At 38.8% G+C, this 27,130-nt stretch overlaps 1 protein-coding gene across 1 annotated transcript; it reads right to left on the minus strand.

Moving 5' to 3' along the window:
* Positions 1-230: 230 nt before the first annotated feature.
* Positions 231-24,933, minus strand: LDHAL6A (lactate dehydrogenase A like 6A). The gene is made up of 7 exons (XM_023550796.2): positions 24,799-24,933; positions 18,373-18,490; positions 17,447-17,620; positions 4,281-4,454; positions 3,205-3,322; positions 2,577-2,700; positions 231-1,615 (listed from the first exon to the last, which is right to left on the minus strand). Exons 1-7 carry the CDS (start codon positions 24,922-24,924, stop codon positions 1,451-1,453), a joined length of 999 nt encoding a protein of 332 aa, XP_023406564.2. The 5' UTR covers positions 24,925-24,933; the 3' UTR covers positions 231-1,450.
* Positions 24,934-27,130: the final 2,197 nt, after the last annotated feature.

Genomic DNA, 27,130 nt, shown 5'->3' on the forward strand with positions numbered 1-27,130 from the left:
AATTTAGCAAACAAAAACACGTTACCCATCTTACACTGAAATGTATTATTATTTACTCTATGGCATATAAAGTAAATTCTGTTGAATATGGGATATACCACATAGGCAAGGAGCCCTGGTGGCACAATGGTTCAGCGCTTAGCTGCTAAATGAAAGGTTGGAGGGTCAAACCCATCAGCTGCTCTGTGACAGATGTGGTAGTCTGTTTCTTTAAACATTACAGCCTTGGAAACCCTATGGGGCAGTTCTTTTATGTCTTGTAGGGTTACTATGAGTTGGAATCGACTCAGCAGCAATGGGTTTGGTGGTTTGTTTGTTTTTTTCCTTTGGATACCACATAGAAATCGAAATTTTGAAGTATTTGAAATGGAGGGATTTGAGTGACTTTTTTTCTGTGAAAGGTCCTGGGTGGTACCTCCTATCAGTTCTGCCTAGATTTATTTCCTTTCTAGATCTGATTAAACCATGACTATTTTCATCAAATAAAATGGAGGGAATCCTAGAAGCAGAGCTATGTACCTGGGGCTTAATGTTAACTAGGTAAGATGGCCTGGCCACAGTTAAAGGGGTAGTTGTGAGAAGATAATTGGGAAAAAAGCAGAAGGTATAGTGTACATTGCCTCCCTGCTTTTTTTATTGGCATTTGAAATCAGTCTTTATAGGGAGTGATTCTGTAGCCAAGTTTGTGACCAGCTAGTAAGCTACATAGCTGCTCTATGTCCTGTAGGGCCTGTGCATTAGAACAGAAGGTTTTCAGTCAAAATAAGAACACTAGAAGGTTCATGAGGGTACAAAGAAAGAATATTCTGATTTGAGAGGGTGTTTTCTAGATATTAGGGAGCCAAGTAGCCCACTCTATACCTCTCCCAAGAAAGAACGACTAAATTTTAGTTAGTCCTAGTCATCATTGAGGGGGGTTTATACAATTTAGATCCTTTCTTTTAAAAGTACAATCCATTCACAAAAATTATCAGAATAAAAGTAGCAAGGTCAAATCAAAATTTATTTTATTGTTATTAGAATTAGAATTAACAGTTATTTTTGTGTGTACATAACTTTCATTTTACATATAAATGAGAATAGGTTAAGCCAGCCAGAATGAAAAGAAGTAGCATATACTTGATGAAAACAATAAGAATTTCTATAACACAGTAAACACATACATCATACATTCTTTTGGACCAATTGGCAGCTATATATATTCAAGGCAAGTACTGGTACATCACAGTTACCAAAAACACCTCCTTTGGTGCAATCACTTACGAATTATAAAAAATAAAGTATCATCTAGCATCTGAGAGAGCTGGAGGGCTAAATAAGCAGGGGCATCACTCTACCTTATCCTGTTTCCAACTTTTAGGAATTCAGATTTATTCAAAAGTTTGACATATGCAATCCCATTACTACTATTTTTTCTTCAAAAACTACAGAGTGCTAGTATTAATCAGCTTTAAAGACTGAGCTCCTTCTGAATTTTCCAAAGTGTTTCTGCACTCTTCTTTAAGCAGGCCTCCTCTCCGGGGGTCAGATTTACATTTATAATGTCTGTAATGCCATTCTCTCCCAGGATACAAGGAACACTGAGAAATACTTCTTCCTTTATTCCATAGAGGTCCTGAAAGTAAAGACTTAAAATTTATTTTTTCTAACAAAAGTCTGCAATGTGATACACAGAAGTTGCCGGGTGAATGAGTGTTTAACAGATACACAGGTATGGATAATGGTGGAGAAATAGAGCACCAAGGCAGAGAACAATTTTTTTTTTTTTGTGCTTTGGGAGAAAGTTTATAGCTCAAGTTAGTTTCTCATACAAAAATTTATACACACATTGTTATGTGACCCTAGTTGCTGTCCCTATAATGTGACTATACATTCCTCCTTTCCACCCTAGATTTCCCATGTCCACTCTGCGAGCTCCCATCCCTTTCTGCCTTCTCATCTCGCCTCCAGAGAGAGAACAATTTAAAACATATTATTCAACATATTTATTGTTCAGATTCATCAGCCATCTCTCCACATAGGCCCCAGCCTCTTGCCGTGTTTGCTGGAGCCCACCATCGTTACCCTCCTTGCTCTACTGGGACTGTGTCATAATTTCTATTTATTCCCAATGATTTAGTTCCATTTGTTTTAACTTCTATTCAGACTAGCAGAGGGATCTTACCCACATCCCAGTCTCCCCCAGAAGACTAACTCTGAATACTTTTGTGACTAATGCTTCTTCCCTAGGTCTCTTCATGGGATGTAACTGATATGTTAGAGAACTCAAAATGTGGACAAATCACTACCCACAATGGTTCCCAATGTCACTAGATATTTGTAGAATTAATTCAGTCAGTTAACTCATAAAGGTACAAGACGACTTACTTTTTTACCTAACTGAATGTAATAAGAAATGTTACTCTAGGACAGGACAAAGGTCTACAGAGACAGGATTTTCTCTTAGCGGCAACAAAGGATAGCCTTTAGGAAAAAAGGTCCTTCCAGAAGATCAACTTCAAAAATTAAGAGTTAGTCAAATGTTTTTGCCTTTATTTTATGTTAAAGTTAGTGACTTTTCGGACATGAACATTTACCTTAATTATGGTGGAAACTGGATGCACTCTCCTAAGATTCCTCAAAATGCTTTCCGTTAAATCAGCTACAGACAGGCCAATGGCCCAAGAAGTAAAACCCTTCCTTTTAATAATCTCGTAGGCACTGTGGAATTAGAAACCATGAACACAAGAAGTTAGTTTGGAAGAAATACTTATCATTGGATATCCGTTTTGTGGTTACTTACCCGACAGTGCCACAGAACTAAAATGTTTACATCAATAATTTTTCCTAGAAACTTCTTACAGGAATTGGTTATTTAAGATAAACATTGGAGTTATGAAGTTGTGTATACCGATCCAGAAAATAATATGAAATCGGTCTGACCACTATAAGCAAAGATACATTCTCTCAGTCGACAATTGAGTGCTTGCTGTGTGCTAGACTCTGGGTTAGGCTCAGCAATGACCAAAACAGACCCAGCCCCTATTAAGAATTTATACTCTGGTAAATAAACAATCATATAATCTCACAAAAAATAAAAGTTGAAGTGCTAATGAAAGAAAACTATGAGAACTTTAACAACACTTGAGGGGCTAATATCCATCTGGCAGAATTCAGGCTCACAACTAACTTCAAGGCCCCAAAAGTGTGAAACTAACATATTACCTGGCAATCACTTCCTTATGGACGTTGTTCCACTGCTCATGGTCTTTATCGGTTCCTAGATCTGAGTTCAGGTTCTTCAGGGAGACACCAGCAATGTTGACTCCACTCCACACAGGAACTAAGAAAAAAATATACCAAAGAATACATTCATTACATGGGGGGAGGGGGTTGTTTGTTTTGTTTTGTTTTGTTTTACCTTAGCAAAACTGTTCTTATAGCCTTGATTTTCAACCAGCAGTATTCAACGTTGTTGTTGTTGTATACTGCTGAGTCAATTCCAACTCATAGTGGCCCTACAGGACAGAGTAGAACTGTCCTATGGAGTTTCCAAGGCTGTCATCTTTATGGAAGCAGACTGCCACATCTCTCTCCCACAGAGCAGCTGTAGACCTTTCAGTTAGCAGTCAAGCTCTTAACCAATGCAACACCAAGGCTCTTGAGTACTCAACAGAACCATCAAAATTCAGATGTCTGAGCCCCAACCCAGATCTGTTAAACCAAGGAAATGGGCCCAGAGTTCTGTCATCTTTGCAGAGATTTTCCAGACAAGAAAGTGGCACTTTCAACTTTTAATTATAGAGAGGTTTCATCTTTTATAACTTCAAGTCCTTTTCCATAGCCAGGGTTTGTCTTAGAAGAATTTGAAAGGTACTTAACCAGAAATAACTAAGAAAGGGACTGCTATCACCATAGTATCCTCTCTCTTTCCCTTAATTTTCTCCAGCTATGCCTGTCCCTTAATCTGAAGAATTCATGCTACTTAAATGACAATGCTGATCTTTCTGAACTAGAGAAAAACAAAAAATATAAACCATGTCACATTACTTACTGATTTGTAATAAGAAAGCCTTATAATCTTAAGCACCCACAGGTAGAATTATACTAAAATTCTCACTTTCAAATTTGAAAGTATTTTTGGTGGATTATTTTATTATAAAAATAATAAATATGCTAAAAATTAAAGTTCTTTCTCCTCACCTAGAGCTATTTTACTTTATGATTAAATCTCCATATCATCAATACATTAAAAATATATTTCAGAGACTGTGCAGGGCTCAGTGGTGCTTTAGGCTTACCACTTGAGTCTCCATGCTCTCCAAGGATCCACCCGTGACAGCTTTCAGAGTGGATACCAAGTCTTTGTCCAATTAAGAAACGGAAACGGGCAGTGTCCAGATTACAGCCACTTCCAATAACACGGTTTTTAGGAAAGCCGCTCAACTTCCAGGCCACATAAGTTAATATATCCACTGAGAAGAAAAAATTGAAGTCAGAAAAAGTTCTCATCTAAAGTGATACATCTTTAGGGAGGAGTGGGGAGGGGAAATCACTAGATAGTAAACAAGTATCAACTTTGGTGAAGGACAGAACACACAACATAGGGGAAATCCGCACAACTTGACCAAGGCAGTCACAGAAGCTTCCTAGATGTATCCAAACACCTTGAGGGACCAAGTTACTGGGGCTGAGGGCTGGAGACTATGGTCTCAGGAGACATCTAGGTCAATTGGCATAACATAGTTAATAAAGAAAATGTTGTATATCCAACTTTGGTGAGTAGTGTCTGGGGTCTTAAAGGCTTGCAAGTGGCCATCTAAGATACATCTATTGGTCTCATCCCATCCAGAGGAAAAGAGAATGAAGAAGACCAAAGACACAAGGAAAATATTACCCAAGGGACAAAAGGACCACATGAAACACAGCCTCTACGAGCTTGAGCCCAAAAAAACTAGATAGTGCTGGTTACCACCACTGACTGCTCTGACAGGGATCATGATAAAGGTCCCAGAAAAGCAGGAGATAAATGTAGAACAAAATTCAATTTCATAAAAAAAGACCAAACTTACTGGTCTGACAGAGACTTGAAGACACCTATGACTATGGCCGTCAGACACCCTGCTAACTCAGAACTGAAGCCACTCCTAAAGTCCACGTTTCAGCCAAAGATTACACAGATCTATCAAACAACACACATGAGGAAGGTACTTCTTAGTTCAATCAAGTATACAAGATCAAATTGGCAATTCCTGCCCAAAGGCAAGACAAGTTAGGAAGGGGCAGGAAACTGAATGAATGGGCACAGGGAGCCCACGGTTGAAAGAGAGTGTGGACGCATTGTGGAGATTGTAACCAATGTCACAAAACAATTTGTGTATAAATTTTTGAACGAGAAACTAATTTCTGCTGTAAACTTTCACCTAAAGCACAATAAAATTAAATAAAGTGACACATTTTTTAAATTTATCTAAATTAAAATTGGTAAATCTGATGTTTCGTGGGGAAAACAGTGGTTCTATATTCAACTCCAGTTGTACCACAACTCTTAACAATAGGAATAAATTATGAAAAATGTATATAATATCTATGTATAGAAAACTAAAATTTTTAATGAGAGAACTCATGAAGGCCTAATATAGAATTAATATATACTGTGGTCAGGAATTTGAGGTCTAAGGTGTGCCTGATCCAAGCCATGGTATTTTCAGTCACCTCATGCATGCAAAAACCGGACAATGAATAAAGAACACTGTAGAATTGATGCATTTGAATTATGGTATTGGCAAAGAATATTGAATATACCATGGACGGCTAAAAAAACAAACAAATCTGTCTTGGAAGAAGTACAGCCAGAATGCTCCTTAGAAGCAAAGATCTCGAGACTTTGACTCACATATTTTGGACATGTTATCAGGAGGGACCAGTCCCTGAAGAAGGACATCATGCTCGGCAAAGTAGAGAGTCAGCAAAAAAGAGGAAGACCATCAATGAGATGGACTGACAAAGAAGCTGCAACAATGGGCTGAAGCATAACAATGATTGTAAGGATGGCACAGGACCAGGCAGTGTTTTGTTCTGTTGTACATAGGGTCACTATGAGTTGGAACCCAATCGACAGCACCTAACAACAACATGGTCAGGAATTAAAACATCAATATTGTAAAGATATCAGTTCTCCTTTATTAATCTATAGAGACTCTATGAAATCGCAGTCAAAATCCCCAAAAGGGTTTTTTTTATGGAAACTGACAGAAAAAGGCAACAAACTACTGACACATACTACACTGGGACAGATCTCAAGGACATTATGCTGAGTAAAACAAGCCAACTCAAAAGGCTACATCTTGAAGTGACAAAAGTATAGTGATAAAGAATATATCAGTGGTTGCCAATGGTTAGAGCTGGGGAAGGAATTGTAACTATAAAAGGGTAGCACAAGAACTGTTCTTTGTGGTCATGGAACAGCTCTGTATTCTGTATCCTGATTGTGGTGATGATTACATAAATGTATACATGCGATAAAATTTCATAGAGCTACACAGACACATACACTACCAGGTATTGTCGAGTCGATTCCGACTCACAGCAAACCTATGTGTGTCAGCAGAACTGTGCACAAAAAGAGTTTTCAGTGGCTGATTTTTTTTTTTTTTTGGAAGATTGCCAAGCCTTCTGAGGCAGTTAGAAGCTAAGTGTCTTCGAATAATTCTTGCTGTCTAGATTTGATGTTGGAGCCAGGCAAATATTTTATAAAATTATGAAATTAAAATAGCAGTTCCAAAAAATCAGAATTAACATATATTTATGTAGACAATTTTATCCTGTTCACACAGAGAAAAACTATTCCAAATGACTTTAAGGTAAATTAATTTGACTTGTGATCCCAGCCTAGACTTGTCTTTAGGCTTTAGACTCATAATCAGTTACCTGGCTTTACGTTTCCTCTCAAATGTCTTTTCAGAAAGCTCAAATTTAACACTTTCAAATTGGAAATCTTCATTTTCTCCTCTAAACCCAACACCCTTCCTACTTCCCTCACTGAGCCCCTAATCTTAAAAGCACTCCATCTAGGAGAGTTCTCCAGGGAGGCAAGATGGTGATATAAGCACCTGGGTGCTTCCATCTCCCCACAACAAAACCCGAAAAAAAAAAGCAGAAACTGATGGCACCAAGCCTTAAAACTTGAAACCATCTAAGAGTTAAACAGCATCTAAGCAACATTGAATCAAGGAAAAGCTGACTTTCAAACAGTAGGAAAACTTTTCTTTCTACGCTAGATTTCTTCTTCCTCCCCTCTGCAGAAGCAGGGGCTTTGCAAGTGCTGGTGTAGAACTGCGAACCACGCTCCCAGAGATGAGCCTGCTCCTTGGCTCGGGAGTGTGCAGAACAGACTTAGCTCTTGCTGGCAGACTGTTGTATGTGACCTTTCATATCTGTCTGGGGTCAACCTGAAGGACTGAAGAAGTGCAATTCTCCCAGTTTAGCCATTCATGCTCCTGAACAATAAACTAAAGGAAACCAGGAAAATGATACAGAAACAAAATTAGCATTTCCATAAAGAGAAAATATTAAAAATGAACCAAACAAATATTGGAGCTGAAAATACAATAACTAAAAAAATCGATTAGCGGGATTAACAGCAGATTTGAGCTGGCAGAAGAAAATGAATTAGAAGATTTTAGGCAATTGAAATTATTGAGTCTGAAAAGCAACAGTAGAAAAGGATAAAGAAAAATAAGCAATGCCTAATGGAATTGTGGGACTCCACCAAGAAAACCAACATACGTATCATGGGAATCACATGACAAGGATGGAGCAAACACAAGCACAATTTGAAGAAATAATAGAAGACTTCCCAGGTTTGACAAAAGATATGAATCTAAAAATCCAAGAGGCTCAAATAACACCGAAGAGATCCATAATAAGACACATTATAATCAAATTCCTGGAAACCAAAGATAAAGGGAGTATCCTGAAAGCAGCAAGAGAGAAGCAAATTATTACATACAAGGAATCCCCAATAAGATTAAGTGCTGATTTCTCCTCAGAAACCTAGGCAGCCAGAAGGCCGTGGAATGAAGTATTTAAAGTGCTAAAAGAAAAGAACTGTGGACCAAGAATTCTATATCCAGTAAAGCTGTCCTTCAAAACCAAAGGTGGAATCAAGACATCACCAGATAAACAAAAGTTGAGGGAGTCTGTTAAAACCAGACCTGCCCTAAGAGAAATGCTAAGGAGAGTCCTTTAGGGGAGTCCTTCAAATGGGAAGGAAAGGACACTAGACTGTAACTCAAGCCATACATAGAAAAAAGAATTCCATGGGCAAGGGACTAGTCTTATAGTATTTTCCTACATGCTTTATAATAACAAATGCTTAAAAAATAAGTATAAATTTACATTACTGGGCACATGGTATATAAAGCTGTAATTGGTGACAACAATTACATGAACAGTAAGTGGAGAGTCTGTATAGGGATAGAGTTTTTGTATCTTACTGAAATTAAACAAAGAAAAAATCAAATTCATTGCCTTCAAGTCGATTCCAACTAATAGCACCCTACTGGACAGAGTAGAACTGCCCCATGAGTTTCCAAGGACCAACTGGTGAGTTTGAACTTCTGATCTTCTGGTTAGCAGCCAAGCTCTTAACCACCCCACCACCAGGGCTCCAACTGAAGTTAAATTGGTATTAATTTAAACTAGGCTGTTATAAATTTAAGATGTTAAATATAATCCTCATGGTAGCTGCAAAGAAAATACCTAAAAAATACACAAAGAAGGAAATGTGAAGGGAATCAAAATGGTTCACTACAAAATATCAACTAAACACAAACGATGGCAGTGCTGGAGGAAACGAGAGACAAATAAGGTATAAAAACACAAACGCACACACACAAAAAAAAGCCAAATGGCAGAAGTAAGTCCTTATCAGCAATTATCTGAAATATAAATGGATTAAACTCTCCAATCAAAAGGCAGACAGTGGCAGAATGTATTTTAAAAAATGATCCATCACAGTAGTCAAAACAGCCTGGTACTGGTACTGGTACAACAACAGGCACATAGACCAATGGAACAGAATTGAGAACCCAGATATAAATCCATCCACATAGGTGCAGCTGATATTTGACAAAGGCCCAGTGTCAGTTAATTGGGGAAAAGATAGTCTTTTTAACAAAGGGTGCTGGCGTAACTGGTATCCATTTGCAAAAAAAATGAAACAGGATCCATACCTCACACCATGCACAAAAACTAACTCCAAATGGATCAAAGACCTAAACATAAAGACTAAAACGATAAAGATCATGGAAGAAAAAATAGGGACAACCTTAGGAGCCCTAATACAAGGCATAAACAGAATACAAAACATTACTAAAAATGACGAAGAGAAACCACATAACTGGGAGCTCCTAAAAATCAAACACCTATGCTCATCTAAAGACTTCACCAGAAGAGTAAAAAGACCACCTAAAGATTGGGAAAGAATTTTCAGCTATGGCATCTCCGACCAGCGCCTGATCTCTAAAATCTATATGATTCTGGTAAAACTCAACCACAAAAAGACAAACAACCCAATCAAGAAGTGGGCAAAGGATATGAACACGCACTTCACTAAAGAAGATATTCAGGCAGCTAACAGATAACATGAGAAAATGCTCTCGATCATTAGCCATTAGAGAAATGCAAATTAAAACTACAATGAGATTCCATCTCACTCCAACAAGGCTGGCATCAATCCAAAAAAACACAAAATAATAAATGTTGGACAGGCTGCGGAGAGATTGGAACTCTTATACACTACTGGTGGGAATGTGAAATGGTACAACCACTTTGGAAATCTATCTGATGTTTTCTTAAAAAGTTAGAAATAGAACTACCATACAACCCAGAAATCCCACTCGGAATATACCCTAGAGAAATAAGAGCCTTCACACGAACAGATATATGCACACCCATGTTTATTGCAGCTCTGTTTACAATAGCAAAAAGCTGGAAGCAACCAAGGTGTCCAGCAACGGATGAATGGTTGAATAAATTGTGGTATATTCACACAATGGAATACTATACATCAATAAAGTACAGTGACGAATCTGTGAAACATTTCATAACATGGAGGAACTAGGAAGGCATTATGCTGAGTGAAATTAGTCAGAGGCAAAAGGACAAATATTGTATAAGACCACTATTATAAGATCTTGAGAAAGAGTATAAACTGAGAAGAACACATTCTTTTGTGGTTACGAGGCAGGGAGGGAGGGAGGGTGGGAGAGGGTTATTTACTGATTAGTTAGTAGATAAGAACTACTTTAGGTGAAGGCAAGGACAATACTCAATACAGGGAAGGTCAGCTCAACTGGACTGGACCAAAAGCAAAGAAGTTTCCGGGATAAACTGAATGCTTCAAAGGTCAGTGGAGCAAGGGCAGGGGTTTGGGGACTATGGCTTAAGGGGACTTCTAAGTCAATTGGCAAAATAATTCTATTATGAAAACATTCTGCATCCCACTTTGAAATGAGGCGTCTGGGGTCTTAAATGCTAACAAGCGGCCATCTAAGATGCATCAATTGGTCTCAACCCACCTGGATCAAAGGAGAATGAAGAACACTAAGGTCACACAATAACTATGAGCCCAAGAGGCAGAAAGGGCCACATGAACCAGAGACTCACATCGTCCTGAGACCAGAAGAACTAGATGGTGCCCGGCCACAACCGATGACTGCCCTGAGAGGGAACACAACAGAGAACCCCTGAGGGAGCAGGAGATCAGTGTGATGCAGACCCCAAATTCTCATAAAAAGATCAGACTTAATGGTCTGACTGAGACTAGAGGAATCTCGGCAGTCATGGTCCCCAGTCATGGTCCCCAAACCTTCTGTTGGCCCAGGACAGGAACCATTCCCGAAGACAACTCATCAGACATGGAAGGGACTGGACAATGGGTAGGAGAGAGATGCTGATGAAGAGTGAGCTACTTGTATCAGGTGGACACTTGAGACTGTGTTGGCATCTCCTATCTGGAGGGGAGATAGGAGGGTAGAGAGGGTTAGAAACTGGCAAAATTGTCACGAAAGGAGAGACTGGAAGGGCTGACTCATTAGGGGGAGAGTAAGTGGGAGTATGGACTAAGGTGTATATAAGCTTATATGTGACAGACTGCCTTGATTTGTAAACGTTCACTTAAAGCTCAATAAAAATTATTAAAAAAAAAAATGATCCATCTATATGCTGTCTATAAGAGACATATCTTAGGCCCAAAGACACAAACAGGTTGAAAGTGAAAGGATAGAAAAAAATATTCCATGCAAGTGTAACAAAAAAAAGAGCTGGGATGACAATAAGACAAAATAGACTTTAAGTCAAAATCTGTTAAAAGAAGACATATAATGACAAATGGGCCAATTCATCAAGAAGATATGACAATTATAAATCTATATGCATCATCATCAGGGCCCCAAAATATATGAAGCAAACAATGACAGAATTGAAGAGAGTAATAGTTCTCTAATAGTTGAAGACTCCAATACACTACTTTGAATAATGGGCAAAACATCTAGAAAGGAGATCAATAAGGAAATGGAGAACTTGAACAACACTACAAACCAACTAGACCTAATAGGCATATATAGAACACTCCACACAACAGAATAATACACATTCTTCTCCAGGGCACATGATCATTATTTTCCAGGATAGACCACACACTAGGTAATAAAATAAATTTTTTAAAAGACTGAAATCATACAGAATATCTTCTCAGACCACAATAGAATGAAACTAGAGATTAATGCTCATGGAAACAGCAGTCAAAAAATCAAATGATGTATGGCATTGGGCAAATCTGCTGCAAAAGACTTCTTTAAAGTGTTAAAAAGCAAAGATGTCACTTCGAAGACTAAGGTGCGCCTGACTCAAGCCATGGTATTTTCAATCATCTCATATGCATACAAAAGCTGGACAATGAATACGGAAGACGGAAGAATTGATGCATTTGAATTATGGTGTTGGCGAAGAATATTGAATATATACCATGGACTGCTAAAAGAACAAACAAATCTGTCTTGGAAGAAGTGCAGCCAGAAGGCTTATTAGAAGTAAGGATGTCAAGACTTTGTCTCACTAACTTTAGACATGTTATCAAGAGGGACCAGTCCCTGGAGAAGGACATCATGCTCAGTAAAGTAGGGATCACTGAAAAAGAGGAATACCCTGAAAGAGATGGATTGACACAGTGGCTGCAACAATGGGCTCAAACATAGCAATGATTGTGAGGATGGCACAGGACTGGGCAGGGTTTCGTTCTGTTGTACATAGGGTCACTATGAGCCGGAACCAACTCAACAGCACCTAATAAGAAATTAGTAACAGAAGGAAAACTAGAAAATACACAGATATGTGGAAAGTAAACAGCACATGATTAACTAATGGGTCAAGAAAGAAATCAGAAAATACTTAGAGTAGAATGAAAATGAAAGCACAATATACCAAAACTTATGGGATGCAGTGATTCAGGGGAAATTTATAGCACTAAATGCCTACATTAACAAAGAAGAAAGATCTCAACTCAATACCTAACACTACAACTTGAGGAACTAGAAGAAGAGTTAACTAAGCCCAAAACTACCAGAAGGAAGGAAATAACAACGATTAGAGCAGAAATCCTACAGGTGCTCCTTGGAAACTCTGTGGGGCAGTTCTACTCTGTCCTATAGGGTCGCTATGAGTCGGAATCGACTCGAAGGCACCGGGGTAGAGCAGAAATAAATAGAGTAGAGAAAATACAGAATCAACAAAACCAGAAGTTGGTTCTTCAAAAGATCAACAAAATTGACAAACCTTTAGCTAGACTAACAAAAAAAGAAGATGCAAATAACATCAGAAATGAAAATGGGGACATTACAACTGATCCTACAAAAAATAAAAAGGATCATAAGAAATACTATGAACAGTTGTATGAAATTGAGAAATTCTGAGAAACATAAACTACTGAGGTTGACACACACACAAAAAAGAAAATCTCAACAGACCCATAACAACTGAGGAGACTGAATCGGTAATCAAAAACCTCTCAAAAAAAAAAAAGTCCTGGACCAGATGGCTTCACTGGGGAATTCTACGAAACATTTAAGGAAAAATTGACACCAGTTCCTGTTAAGCCCTTCCAAAAAATAGGAGGGAATACTTCTTAACTCATTCTATAAGGCCAACATTAACCTGATACCAAAGTCAGACAAAGATACCACAAGAAAACTACAGACAAATATCCCTTATGATATAAATGCAAAAACCCTCAACAAAATACTACAAACTGAATCCAACACCATATTAAAAGGATGAAACATGTTTACTGCAGCACTGTTTACAATAGCAAAAAGCTGGAAGCAACCAAGGTGTCCATCAACGGATGAATGGTTGAATAAATTATGGTATATTCACACAGTAGAATACTACGCATCCATAAAGAACAGTGACGAATCTGTGAAACATTTCATAACATGGAGGAACTAGGAAGGCATTATGCTGAGTGAAATTAGTCAGAGGCAAAAAGACAAATATTGTATAAGACCACTATTATAAGATCTTGAGAAAGAGTATAAACTGAGAAGAACACATTCTTTTGTGGTTACGAGGCAGGGAGGGAGGGAGGGTGGGAGAGGGTTATTTACTGATTAGTTAGTAGATAAGAACTGCTTTAGGTGAAGGCAAGGACAATACTCAATACAGGGAAGGTCAGCTCAACTGGACTGGACCAAAAGCAAAGAAGTTTCCGGGATAAAATGAATGCTTTGAAGGTCAGTGGAGCAAGGGCGGGGGTTTGGGGACTATGGCTTAAGGGGACTTCTAAGTCAATTGGCAAAATAATTCTATTATGAAAACATTCTGCATCCCACTTTGAAGTGTGGCATCTGGGGTCTTAAATGCTAACAAGCGGCCATCTAAGATGCATCAATTGGTCTCAACCCACCTGGATCAAAGGAGAATGAAGAACACCAAGGTCACATGGTAACTATGAGCCCAAGAGACAGAAAGGGCCACATGAACCAGAGACTTACATCATCCAGAGACCAGAAGAACTAAAGGGTGCCCGGCCACAACCAATGACTGCCCTGACAGGGAGCACAACAGAGAACCCCTGAGGGAGCAGGAGAACAGTGGGATGCAGACCCCAAATTCTCATAAAAAGACCAGACTTAATGGTCTGACTGAGACTAGAGGAATCCCGGCGGTCATGGTCCCCAAACCTTCTGTTGTCCCAAGACAGGAACCATTCCCGAAGACAACTCATCAGACATGGAGGGGACTGGACAATGGGTTGGAGAGAGATGCTGATGAAGAGTGAACTACTTGTGTCAGGTAGACACTTGAGACTGTGTTGGCATCTCCTGCCTGGAGGGGAGATGGGATAGTAGAGAGGATTAGAAACTGGCAAAACGGTCACGAAAGGAGAGAATGGAAGGAGGGAGCAGGCTGATTCATTAGGGGGAGAGTAAATGGGAGTATGTAGTAAGGTGTATATAAGCTTATATGTGACAGACTGACTTGATTTTAAACTTTCACTTAAAGCACAATAAAAATTATTTAAAAAAAAAAAAAAAGGATGAAACAACATGAGCAAGTGAGATTTATTCCAAGAATCCAAGGGTGGTTCAACATGAGAATATAAATCAATGTAATACAACCATATAACTAGGTTAAAGGAAAAGAACCACATGATGATCATCTCAATCAGTGCAGAAAAAGCATTTGACAAAGTCCATCACCTTTTCATGATAAAAACACTCAACAGACTAGGAATAGAAGGAAAATTCATCAATAACAACGGGCACTTACGAAAAACCCACTTTTTTTTTTTTTTTTAACATCATACTCAGTGGAGACAGACTGAAACTTTTTCCCTTAAGATTAGGAACAATACAAGAATGACTGCTCTCACCACTGATAGGCAACATTGTACTGGAAGTACTAGCCAGGGCAGCAAGGGAAGAAAAAGATTATAAAAGGTATCCAAATCAGGAAAGAAGTGAAAATGATCTTTATCCACAGACGACATGATCTAGAAAACCCCAAAGAATCCACAAGAAAGCTACTAGAGCTAATAAGTGAATTCAGCAAAGTTGCAGGGTATACGGTAACACAAAAAAATCAGTTGGGTTTCTATACACCAGCAATGAGCAATCTGAAAAGGAAATTAAGAAAACAATCTTATTTACAATAGCATCTAAAAGAATAAAATACCTAGGAATAAATTTAACCAGAGAGGTGAAAGACTTGTGCATCGAAAATTATAAGAACATATCTGGAAAAAATTAAAGAAGACCTAAATAAATGGAAAGACATTCCGTGTTCATGGATTGGAAGACTTAATATTGTTAAAATGTCAATACTTCACAAAGTGATCTTTAGATTCAATGCAATCCCTACCAAAACCCCCAACATCATCTTTGCAGAAATGGAAAAGGCAATCCTCAAATTTACATGGAATTTTAAGGGCCCAGGAATAGCCAAAGTGATCTTGAAGAACAAAGTAGGAGGACTAATACCTCCCAATATCAAAACATGCTATAGAGTAATCAAAACAGTGTGGTACTGGTATAATGACATACCTGTAGACTAATGGAATAGAATCAAGAGTCCAGAAATAAACCCACACATCTATGACCAACTGATTTTTGACAAGGGTGCTGAGTTCATTTAATGGGGAAGAATAGTCTCTAAAACAAATAGTGCTCGGATAACTGGATCTCCACGTTCAAAAGGATGAAGTTGGTGCCATACGTCACATATACAAAAATTTAACTCAAAATGGACCAAAGACCTAAATGTAAGAACTAAAACCATAAAACTCTTAGAACAAAAAACACAGAAGTAATGCTTCAGGACCTAGTTTTCAGGACCTACAATGGATTCTTATATTGACATCAAAAGCACAAGCGACAAAAGGTAAAATAGATAAATTGGATTTCATGCAAATGAAAAATCTGTGTATCAAATGATTTTAGCAACAAAGTGAAGAGATAATCTACAGAATGGGAGAAAATACTTGGAAACCATATATCTAAGAAGGGTTTAATATCCAGAATATATAAAGAACTACAACTCATCGATGAAGAGACAAAACCACCCAATTAAAAAATGGGCAAAGGACTTGAACAAACATTTCACCAAAGAAGATATACAAATGGTCAAGAAGCACGTGAAAAGATGCTCAACTTCACTGGTCATTATGGAAATGCAAATGAAAACCACAATGTGTTACCACTTGAAACCCATTAGGATGGCTATTATCAGAAAAAATGAAAATAACAAGTGTTGGCAAGGGTGTGGAGAAATTGGAACCCTCATCCACTGCTGATGGGATTTTAAAATGGCGCAGCCATTGTGGGCAACAGTTTGGTGGTTCCTCAAAAAGTTAAACATAGAACTACCATTTGACCCAGCAATTCAACTCCTAGCTATATACTCAAAAGACTTGAAAGCAGGGACTCAAACAGACACTTGTCCATCAATTTGCACTGCAGCACTATTCAAAATAGCCAAAAAGTGTAAACAACTCAAGAGTCCATCAAAACATGAATGAATAAACAAAATGCGGTATAGACACACAATGAAATTCAGTCATAAAGAGAAAAGAAATTCTGACACGATATGGATGAATCTTGAAAACATGTTGACTGAAGTCAGACACAGAAGGATAAATATTGTATGATCCCACTTATAGGAAATATCCAGAATAGGCAAAAGCAGAGATCTAAGTTTACTGGTGGTTACCAGGGGCAGGTGGTAGAAGAAAATGTGGAGGCATTGCTTAAGGGGTACTGAGTTTCCTTCTATTAATGGTGATGAAAAAAAAGTTGAAAACAAGTAGTGGTAGTGGTTGTACAACATGGGGAATGTAATTGACGTCACTGAATTGTACACATAAAAATGGTTGAAATGTTACATTTTCTTATATATATTTCACCACAATTAAAAAAATAAAAAAGCACCTCACCAAGGTAAATGGAACTGGTTGGGTGGTGATCCAGCCACTTGCTCAAGGGAGAAATCTAGAAGTCGTTTTTTATTCCTCCCTTTCCCTCACCACATTTAATCTATCAGCAGTTTTGTACATTTTATCTCCAAAGTATATCTTGAATTTGTTCACCTTATGCCTGGACCAGTGAACAGTACAACATTGAAGAGTCAGGCAGATGTGAAAGTAGAGTGCTGCTCACACACCACCACCACCACACAGTAGTCTGTAAAACAGATACTTCAAGTGTAACAGCCTTTAGAATTTAAACTTTGAAGTCATATGATTAAGCAGATTATTCTCGCATACAGACTACCGTTTAAAGAAATCTTCATTATAGTAAATACACACTGATTACAACTGTGCAAAAAAAAAAAACATTGCATTAATGAAACAGGAAAAGAATATGGAGTTATATTTGTAGTTTAGAATTTAATACTCACTGAAACTGACCTGGATTGGAAACAACAATCAGTTTGCAGTGGGGACTGTATTGGGTAATATTAGAAATCATTAATTTAAAGATGGACACATTTCGCTGGACCAAATTAAGGCGTGTTTCTCCCTTTTCTTGGCGTGCACCTGCTGTGATAATCACTAGATTGGAGTTTGCAGTGATATGGTAATCTGGGGAAAGATTTGAATAGAAAATAGATTAGGAAAGAAAACATCTGACATTTAAGTATACATTTCCTATCCACCTCATTCTCCTAGCTATGTTTACCAAAGAATAGTCTCCCTTAGATCTGCTATGCCCACAGTACTTTTTTAACTTCAGGAAATTACTACTAAATTTTCCTTGTACATTTGGAAAATCCTCCTAAGAGGTCAAATGTGAATTAGCCTGCCAAATAGGAATATTTACATAGAGATAGATATGGTGTGTAAAGAGCCTTGAACAGGGAAATCTTGGGTCATTCATTTGTTCAGATTTCCTGAGTGCAGCTTAGGCTTTGGAGTCAAATGGAACTGGGTTCAAATCCCCACTCTCTCAGTTTTATTTAAGCTCAGTTCACTGGTGCATCATCCGTAAAACATGGTCGTGCTAAGAATTAAGTAATATATGTAAAGTGCTTAGCTCAGTGTCTGGCACACAATGGGCCGTCAATGACAGCAACTGTGGTAACTACCATTACTGCTGTTCACAAGGAGCTGAGTCTGATGGAGTAGGGAGCCTTGTAAACAAAGTACAATCTACTGTGACAAATGCTTTAAGAAGAAACCTAAACATATTTTGAGAGTATAAAGTAGGCAGCAGCTAGCTGTAGCTATAAGAAGAGGGGAAGTCTTCATAAAAGGAAATAAAGGTGTGATTATCTTAGATCTTTGTTCACACCATATTAGAGTATTTAAAGTATTTAATTAACTGTGACATTAACCTTTGCTGGAAACAATATTTGGCATTTTCACGAAAGGGCTGCCATGCTGAAGATCCATTGTCTCACCCATCAGTTTGCCTTCATTGACATCCACAAGGGCAAGTTCATCACTCAAGCCCTAAAAGACATCAGGCAGAACGGGGAGGGGGGGAGTTAACTTCTGATTAATTGGAGAATGAAAGAAAATTCTTATATTGGTAATCTGTTTCTCTTGTGAATTATTAGACTCAAGAGAAGACAGAGCTGTTCAGCATTTCATCATGATAAAAGTCTAAACCAGGGAGATTCGAGTGTCAAAGGGGAAAGTTTCAGATCATCACTAGGAAAACAAAAATTGTTTAGTAAGTAGAACAATCTCTGAAGGTAGTACACACCCCTTCAATTTAAACTGAGGCTGCACAGTGATAAATCAGGGATTCTGTAGAAGGAACCCCTCAACAGACTGAGCTGTGCCATACGGGTTTTCAAGACTGTAATCTTTACAGAAGCAGACCGCTACGTCTTTCTCCCTCGGAGTGGCTGGTGGGTTCAAACTACTAGCTTTTGGTTAGCAGCCAAGCGCATTAACCACAGTTCTTATCTACCATCTAATTAGTGAAAACCCCTCTCCCCCCCTCCCTCCCTCCCCCTTCTCGTAATCATTAAAGAATATTCTCTGTTTAAACTGTTTCTCGAGTTCTTACAATAGTGGTCTTGTACAATATTTGTCCTTTTGCAGCTCACTAATTTAACTCAGCATAATTCCTTCCAGATTCCTGCATGTTATGAAATGTTTCATGGATTCATCATTGTTTTTAATCAATGCTTAATATTCCATTGTGTGAATATACCATAATTTATTTATTCATTCATCCATTGATGGGCACCTTGGTTGCTTCCATCTTTTTGCTATTGTATATAGCGCTGCAATGAACATGGGTGTGCATGTATCTGTTTGTGTGAAGGCTCTGATTTCTCTAGGATATATTCCAAGGGGTAGAATTTCTGGATTGTACGGTAGTTCTATTTCTAGCATTTTAAGGAAGTGCCAAATTGACTTCCAAAGTGGTTGTACCATTTTACATTCCCACCAGCAGTGTGTAAGTGCTCCAGTCTCTACACATCCTCTCCAACATTTATTATTTTGTGTTTTTTGGATTAATACCAGCCTTGTTGGGGTGAGATGGAATCTCATTGTACTTTTGATTTGCATTTCTCTAATGGCTAATGATTGTGAGCATTTCCTCATGTATCTGTTAGCCACCTGAATGTCTTCTTTAGTGAAGTGTCTGTTCATATCCTTTGCCCATTTTTTAATTGGGTTGTCTTTGTGTTGTTGAGTTTTTGCAATATCATGTAGATTTTAGAGATCAGATGCTGATTGGAAATGTCATAGCTAAAAACTTTTTCCCAGTGTGTAGGTAATCTTTTTACTGTTTTGGTGAAGTCTTTGGATGAGCATAGGTGTTTGATTTTTAGGAGCTCCCAGTTATCTAGTTTCTCTTCTGGTGTTTGTACATTGTTAGTAAAAGTTTTGTATACTGTGTTCATGCCATGTATCAGGGCTCCTAATGTTGTCCTTTATCATTTTAGATGATCTTTATCATTTTAGATTTAGGTCTTTGATCTATTTTGAGTTCGTTTTTGTGCATGGTGTGAGGTATGGGTCTTGTTTCATTTTTTTGCAGATGGATATCCAGTTATGCCAGCACCATTTGTTAAAGAGACTGTCTTTTCCCCCATTCAACTGACCTGGGGCCTTTGTCAAGTATCAGCTGCTCACTTGTGGATGGATTTATGTCTGGATTCTCAATTCTATTCCATTGGTCTATGTATCTATTGTAGTACCAGTACGAGGCTGTTTTGACTACTGTGGCGATATAATAGGTTCTAAAAGCAAGTAGTGTGATATAATAGGTCCTAAAAGCAAGTAGTGTGAGGCCTCCTTCTTTCTCAGTAATGCTTTACTTATGCAGGGCCTCTTTCCCTTCCATATGAAGTTGATGATTTGTCCCTCTATTCCATTAAAAAATGTCACTGGTGTTTGGATCAGGAATGCATTGCATCTATAGATCACTTTAGGTAGAACAGACATTTTTACAATGTCGAGTCTTCCTATCCACGAGAAAGGTATGTTTTTCCACTTATGTAGGTCTCTTTTGGTTTCTTGCAGTAGAGTCTTATAGTTTTCTTTGTATAGGTCTTTTACATGTCTGGTTAGATTTATCCTTAAGTATTCTATCTTCTTGGGGCTACTGTAAATGGTATCGATTTGATGATTTTCTCTTCGACGTTCTCTTTATTGGTGTAGAGGAATCCAACTGATTTATGTATGTTTATCTTGTATCCTGATACTCTGCTGAACTCTTCTATTAGTTTCAGTAGTTTTCTTGAGGATTCTTTGGGTTTTTCTCTGTATAAGATCCATGTCATCTGCAAACAGAGACACTTTTATGTCTTCTTTGCCAATTTGGATGGCCTTTATTTCTTTATCTAGCCTAATAGCTCTGGCTAGGACCTCCCACACAATGTTGAATAAGAGTGGTGATAAAGGGCATCCTTGTCTGGTTCCCATTCTCAAGGTGAATGCTTTCAGTCTCTCTCCATTTAAGACTCCATGTGTATCTTTTTACATTACCCTTATTTTTTAAGCTTGTGAATATATTACCTTCTCAAAATGATTTTAATAACTGCATTATATAAAAAAAAAATTCCCTGAGGAAAAAAATGACTTTGTTCTAGTACTTAGAAATATCTCTCATTTAAGTATATGCCCAACTATACTATTGAATATTTTCACTTTATTCTAATCAATGGAAATCCAAAGCCAAGCTCTTTAAATTTAAAACTAGATTATAACTGATTAGCCTAGAAGTCTAAGCTGTATGACAAGAAAAAGGTGTAGCTTAGTGAGATGCCAATGCTTTCTGGGTAATCTGAATTATTCACAGACACTGGAGTATTATGGAGCAAAATTATACAATATTGATAAAATTATCTTTGAAAGATGGTTTAAAAAATGTATTCTAAGCCCAGAAATGGTAAGCACCTGAATCTTGGTTTCTAATACCATTCTCCAATAAAAGGAACCAGGGCTCCTTGGAAAAAAGGCTGATTGTAGGACTGAGGCAGGAAATATACAAGATGAGTCTGAAGTATTTTGTAGTGCCAGAAAATAAGGAAGTGCTCAGAACAAACCAACCCTATGTTGATGGGGGTATGTCAAAGGGACACAGGAGCCAAGTAAAAGAGCTCCCAATGGCCAAAGCTGGAACAATATGAGCAAAAAATAAATTAAAAAGTATTATAACCCAGAGTGTAGAATAAATATCCTTGAGTCCATACTGATATAAATTGAATAAATTACTAAGTGGGGGAGAAAAGATAAGTCTCCCATGCAGAAGAACTCCAAATAATTTATGCAGATACTCCACCCTCAAGGAGGCGGAGCGTAACTCCCCACTCCTTAAGTATGGGCTGCACATACAAACTTCCTTCCAAAGAGTACTGTGTGGAAAGATGGAAAAAACAGCAACTTTACAGTGGAAACTTGACAAACACTGCCTCGGCCAGGTGATCAAAGTCAACATCAACAGTGATAAATCACCCTGGATTTGATGTGATGAAAATGGCATTCTACCTGTGTGGTCTTCCTCCCAGAAGCCCGTAACCCCAGTCTAACCATGAGAAAAACACCAGACAAATTCTAATAAAGGAGCATCCTACAAAATACCTGACCAGTATTCCTCACACTATCAAGGTCACCAAAAACAAGGAAAGGTCTTGAGTACAATGCTCTTTTAAAATCTACATGGGATCAAATTGATAAAAGCAACTTGAAAGATTAGATATGAATTTTAGGGGGTAGTGAGTTTATGATAAGGGAGGAGGAACAACTCAGAAAAGGAGGGTGAGAATGGTTCCACAACTCAAAGAATGTAATCAATGTAATCAACCAAACTGCACATGCAGAAGCTGCTGAATTGGTGCAGGCTGTGCTGTGTATATTCTCAACAACAAAATAAAATAAATTAAAAAAAAAAAAAAAAAGAGTTTAAGAGACTGTCCAAGCCAAGAGGAACCTAATTACACATGACAACTAAATGTAATGTATCGTAGGTAAGATCCTGGAACAGAAAAAGGACATTAGGTAAAAACTAAGGAAATATGAATAAAGTATGGATTTTAGTTCATTATAATGATTCGATATTGGTTCATTAATTGTGAGAAATATACCATACTAATGTAAAATGTTAATAACTAGGTATAGGATATATGAGAACTCTCTGTACTATCTTCTCAGTTTTTCTATAAATCTAAAGCATTCTGAAAACTGAAGCTATAAAACTGTATTCTAACTCAATCTCTCTGGATCCTCATTTCCTTCTTTATACAAAATGAAGACGAGTAGAACTGCCCATCATTGTATTCACAATCCAGTGCTTTTTCCCTTTCAATATGCATTTGGCTTTCAGAAATTCTTTCATTTGGCTAAGTGTTTTTTATGCCTCTCTGGACATAACACTGAATGAAATAAAGATCCCTGCTCTCACGGAGCTCACATTCTAGTAACGAAAGTTTATGTATTATGGCATAATTCAGTAATTTGAAAAGATACTGGTGTTTCTCTACTAGGTTCATACCACAAATTCCTACAGATAAATTACCCATAAGAATGCCTTCTTCACCAGCAAGGAGTTTTAAGATATCACCTCCTGGGATGAAAGAAGTTGCAGAGTCTAGGGTCAGGAGAAACAAGCCAGCTGCCATCGAGTCAGTTCCGACACATGGCGGCCCATGCATGGCAGAGTAGACATCGAGTCAGTTCCGACACATGGCGGCCCATGCATGGCAGAGTAGACATCGAGTCAGTTCCGACACATGGCGGCCCCATGCATGGCAGAGTAGAACTGTGTTCCACAGGGTTTTCAAACGGCTGATGTTTTGGAAGTATCTCACCAGGCCTTTCTTCTAAGTAACCTCTGGGTAGGCCTTGAAGCTCTGACCTTTTGGTGAGCAGTCAAGTTCATTAACCCTTTGTACCATCCAGGGTCTCCAGGACCAGAAAAGGGACAGATTAAAGTGAGCCTTAATCTGGGGGTTTGCAGGAGGATGGTGCACCATAGTTTCTAAAATATACAGGTGCTATAGTTTGCAACATACTAATAGAATTCAAAATCTAGAAGTTTGTGGCTATTACCTTTTTTTAGGGATGGGGCTCAATCTGCCCTAGAAAGGTCCTTCAAAGCAGAGATAGCAAGTAAACCTTTAGTTTACTTCAAGCTGTTCTATACGTATTATCTGTATACTTACCTATGCGTGCAATTTGAGATAATCTGTGCCTTTTTTCTCCTCTATAAAATAGATATAATATTTACTTTTCAGAATTGTTGTATTACATAATGCATCTAAAGCATATTGTTATAATCATTATTATTAATGCCAAAAAATATGTGGTTTTCATCTATGTGTCTTATTCATTTGCAATGAGGACACTGCTGATAAAGGCATTACAGTTGAGAGGACAAAATGAGCCATGGGGAATTCTTATGATAGGTCGGAGCAGCAGCTGACAGCAGTTGCTGCTTTTACTGCCTTAAGGATACTTATGTCATCTAGATTATGAAACCCAAGGCCAATCCTTTAAACTCAACAACTCATGCTAGGACTGAAAGCTATAGAACCTGCTGCCATCAAGTTGACTCTGACTCATAGCGACCCTACAGGACAGGGTAGAACTGCCCCATAGAGTTTCCAAGTAGTACCTGGTGGATTCGAACTGTGACCTTTTGGTTAGCAGCCAATACTCTTAACTACTACACTACCAGGGTTTCCAAATGCTTTAGAGAGGTGGCTTTTATGGTAGGTCTAAAGGTTATAGAGAGGTGGCTTAAAGAATCTTGACAGATATTCCATTTAAAAAAAAACTATAGTTCAAAAAACTTATGATTTAACAGATCAGGATAATAATCTTAAAAAGGGATCAGAATCTTTTTAGTCATGTGTAGCCATTGAAATAGAAGATAACTTTATCAGCTACATCAATACTAAATACAGCTAAACACTAAAACTAACCTAACATGAAGAAGGAAGGGAAATATAAAATGGGAGAAAGATTTTTTAAAACATTGTTGTATTTGGTATTAGGAGAACCCTTTTTTACCCAGCACTGACAGGTTGTGTACTCTTTTTTATTTCTCTAGTTTCTTAATTTGTGAACTGAAGTTCCTAATCAAACAAAGGAGTACCTCATATTGTCATCACACGATGAAATGTCAACATAAAAATTAGAAGAAGTCTCCTCTGATGGAACAATTAGAAAAGGGCACCTGTTCCTCTGGGCTAAACCAGCAGGGGCTATATAGGGCCCCCACTCACCCAACGACACAATGCACAGCCTGTGCAACCATATGCAGTTAATCCTCTGATGCAGAGTACCTAACTTACTTTTAATATGATGCTGATAGCACAGGCCATACCAACTGAACCAGTTCCTATAATAGAGATCTTATTGTGATGAATGGCCTTCTCTGGAGTAAAATTCTTAATAAGTTCACACTTCAAAGTCGCCATCTTGGAAACCTAACAGTAAACAAAAATAGCATCTTCAAAACGTGATAAACCCAGTCATTCCACATTTGGAATTGGTCGGTAGTGAGTGGATCTACAGAGAACTCGACCCCAGTATGGTAGGACACAACAGGGTCTGACAAAAATAACTGGGGGAGAAGGAGGAAGGTAGAAACGATTAAGAGGGGGAGAAAGAAGGAAATGGGGCTGCTTCACCAAAAATGACACTGCATCTGGGCCGGATCTCCCTCCTCTCCCCCACTTGGCCATTATTTCCCTCCCCAACTCCCCCCTTCCTAGCTCTCAGCTCCAGGAACGCGCCCGAGACCCTAAGGGAGGCCAGGCATGAGGTACTTCCGGCCACACTCACGGGGACAAAGGGCCAGCCGCCCCTGAGCTGAATGCGTGCCACCCGGCGGAGACACAGAGCCATCCCCGGGCAAAGGAACTTCGCTTGCGCAGCAACAGCTCTCCAGTTAGTCCGCAGGGCTCCCGAAGCCCAGTTCATGGCTCAAGAGATGGAAGAAGAGGACGTGGAAAACCGACACCAGCGGTCGTTAAGGCATGAAGGCAGGCAACGGTTGGCCTTTTGACACTACCCCCCCGCCCCCCTCCCCGGGCCCCCACTACTGCGGCTGCGCGAAGTCGCGCCCGGCTTGTGCGGCCTCGCTGGGGCCTAGCACGCCTGGTGTGGTGCCAAGGTGAGAAGGTGGGTCTGGGCGCCTGCGCCTGCTGCCTTGTCACAGGCTCGCTAATGGTGGGCTGAGGTGTCTGAGGTTGGCTAGCTTCTGAAAGTCTCCTTAGGCTCCAGGCTCGCAAGGTGCAGCAGGCACGTTGAACTGGAGGGCCTCAGCTGTCCAAGGGAGTATTGCTTACCCAGAGCCCGTCCACCGGGGAGCAGACCAACTGCCCCAAGAAAATACGTTTCTCGCCAGACCTGGTTGGCTGGATCCAATTAAGGGCTGATTGACTCGCCAGGACTGTGGGAGAAAGGGATCTCAGGGCTACTTTTTACCACCACATATGTGAGCTGAAGTAGAAAAAATCAAATTGTAAAACCTGTGCAAATGAATTCTGAAATAAAATATGAAACCCTAAGAATTTGATCAGTGTGAACCAGTAACAACCTGTTGCTGTTGAGTCACTCTGACTCCAGGAGACCCCACATGTTACAGAGTAGAACTGCTCCTTAAGAGTTTTCTTGGCTGTAATCGTTACTGAAGCAAATCACTAGGCCTGTCTTCCGCAGTGCTGTTGGGTAGGATCAAACCTCCAACCCGTAGGTTAGTGGTGGAGGGAAAACCACTTGCACCACCCAGTGCAATCCATATTCATTTCTACAAGTGGAAGGGAAAGTTCAACTCATGATTTATGAAGTAGTTAAATGCAGAATCCAAAATTCTCCCTAATCTCTCTCTCTAGGATAAAACAAGGTTTCCACTTCTCTTCCCCCACCACATTCTATCTAATTATCTGCTTTCTAACTCATCTGTGTATCATACATAATACACATCTGACAAATTCGTTTACGAAATGTAGAGCAGTGTTTCTCAACCTTTTGTTTCACTATTAAAACCCTCACCTCTCTCCCCAACCTTTTTAGACATTTGCTCCTACTTGTTCCCTTCTCCCCACACCACCATGACATTAAATACTAATGAATAAGATTTTGTCAGGTAGGACTTAGCTTTGGACACCCAACCCATGTAATAGCTAAGATTTCTTTTCACCAACCCTCCAAGAATCCATTTTCACCCTCTTGGGGGTAATATTGCCTCCATTGAGAATATAGTTTTTCTTCCTAGAATATTCCCTGCAGAAACTATATATTTTCTGAAGCCTTTCAATCTCTGTAAGGATTTCCTAAAGTGAAGTTTTAATCTGGTGTACAAAAAAAAGCTCTAGAGAGGGCAACACCCACAGAAGACTCCCTTTTCTCTCCTCACCCTAACTAAACTCTCATTTGCAACTATATTTGTACAGTTGAGGGAAAGGTTGAAGAAAAAGGAAGGAGAACACAATAATGGGAAACTAATTAGGTTCAGTAGTCGAGGACTGGAATGAAATTAAGACAGCAAGAATAACAGACTATTAGAGTGAATTGTGATTTTGACCAAATTAGTACCTCAGCTGAAACTGTGTGAGTCCTCAGGGCATGCATATCTGCGCTCCAATTTTTCCCACTGGTCCTGTCCCAGTCAAGTTGTAA

The sequence above is a fragment of the Loxodonta africana genome, chromosome 7 (genome assembly GCF_030014295.1).
Source record: "Loxodonta africana isolate mLoxAfr1 chromosome 7, mLoxAfr1.hap2, whole genome shotgun sequence".
In the NCBI taxonomy this organism is placed as follows: Eukaryota; Metazoa; Chordata; class Mammalia; order Proboscidea; family Elephantidae; genus Loxodonta; species Loxodonta africana.

Bases quoted from the DNA above. Each gene is read 5' to 3' on its own strand.
- LDHAL6A (XM_023550796.2), bottom strand. From the start codon at position 24,924: ATGGCGACTTTGAAGTGTGAACTTATTAAGAATTTTACTCCAGAGAAG. The intron at 18,491-24,798 runs GTAAGTTAGGTA...GATGTCTTTTAG, and splicing joins CTATCAGCATCATATTAAAA to GGCTTGAGTGATGAACTTGC. The intron at 3,323-4,280 runs GTAAGCCTAAAG...TTTTTTTCTTAG, and splicing joins AGAGCATGGAGACTCAAGTG to TTCCTGTGTGGAGTGGAGTC.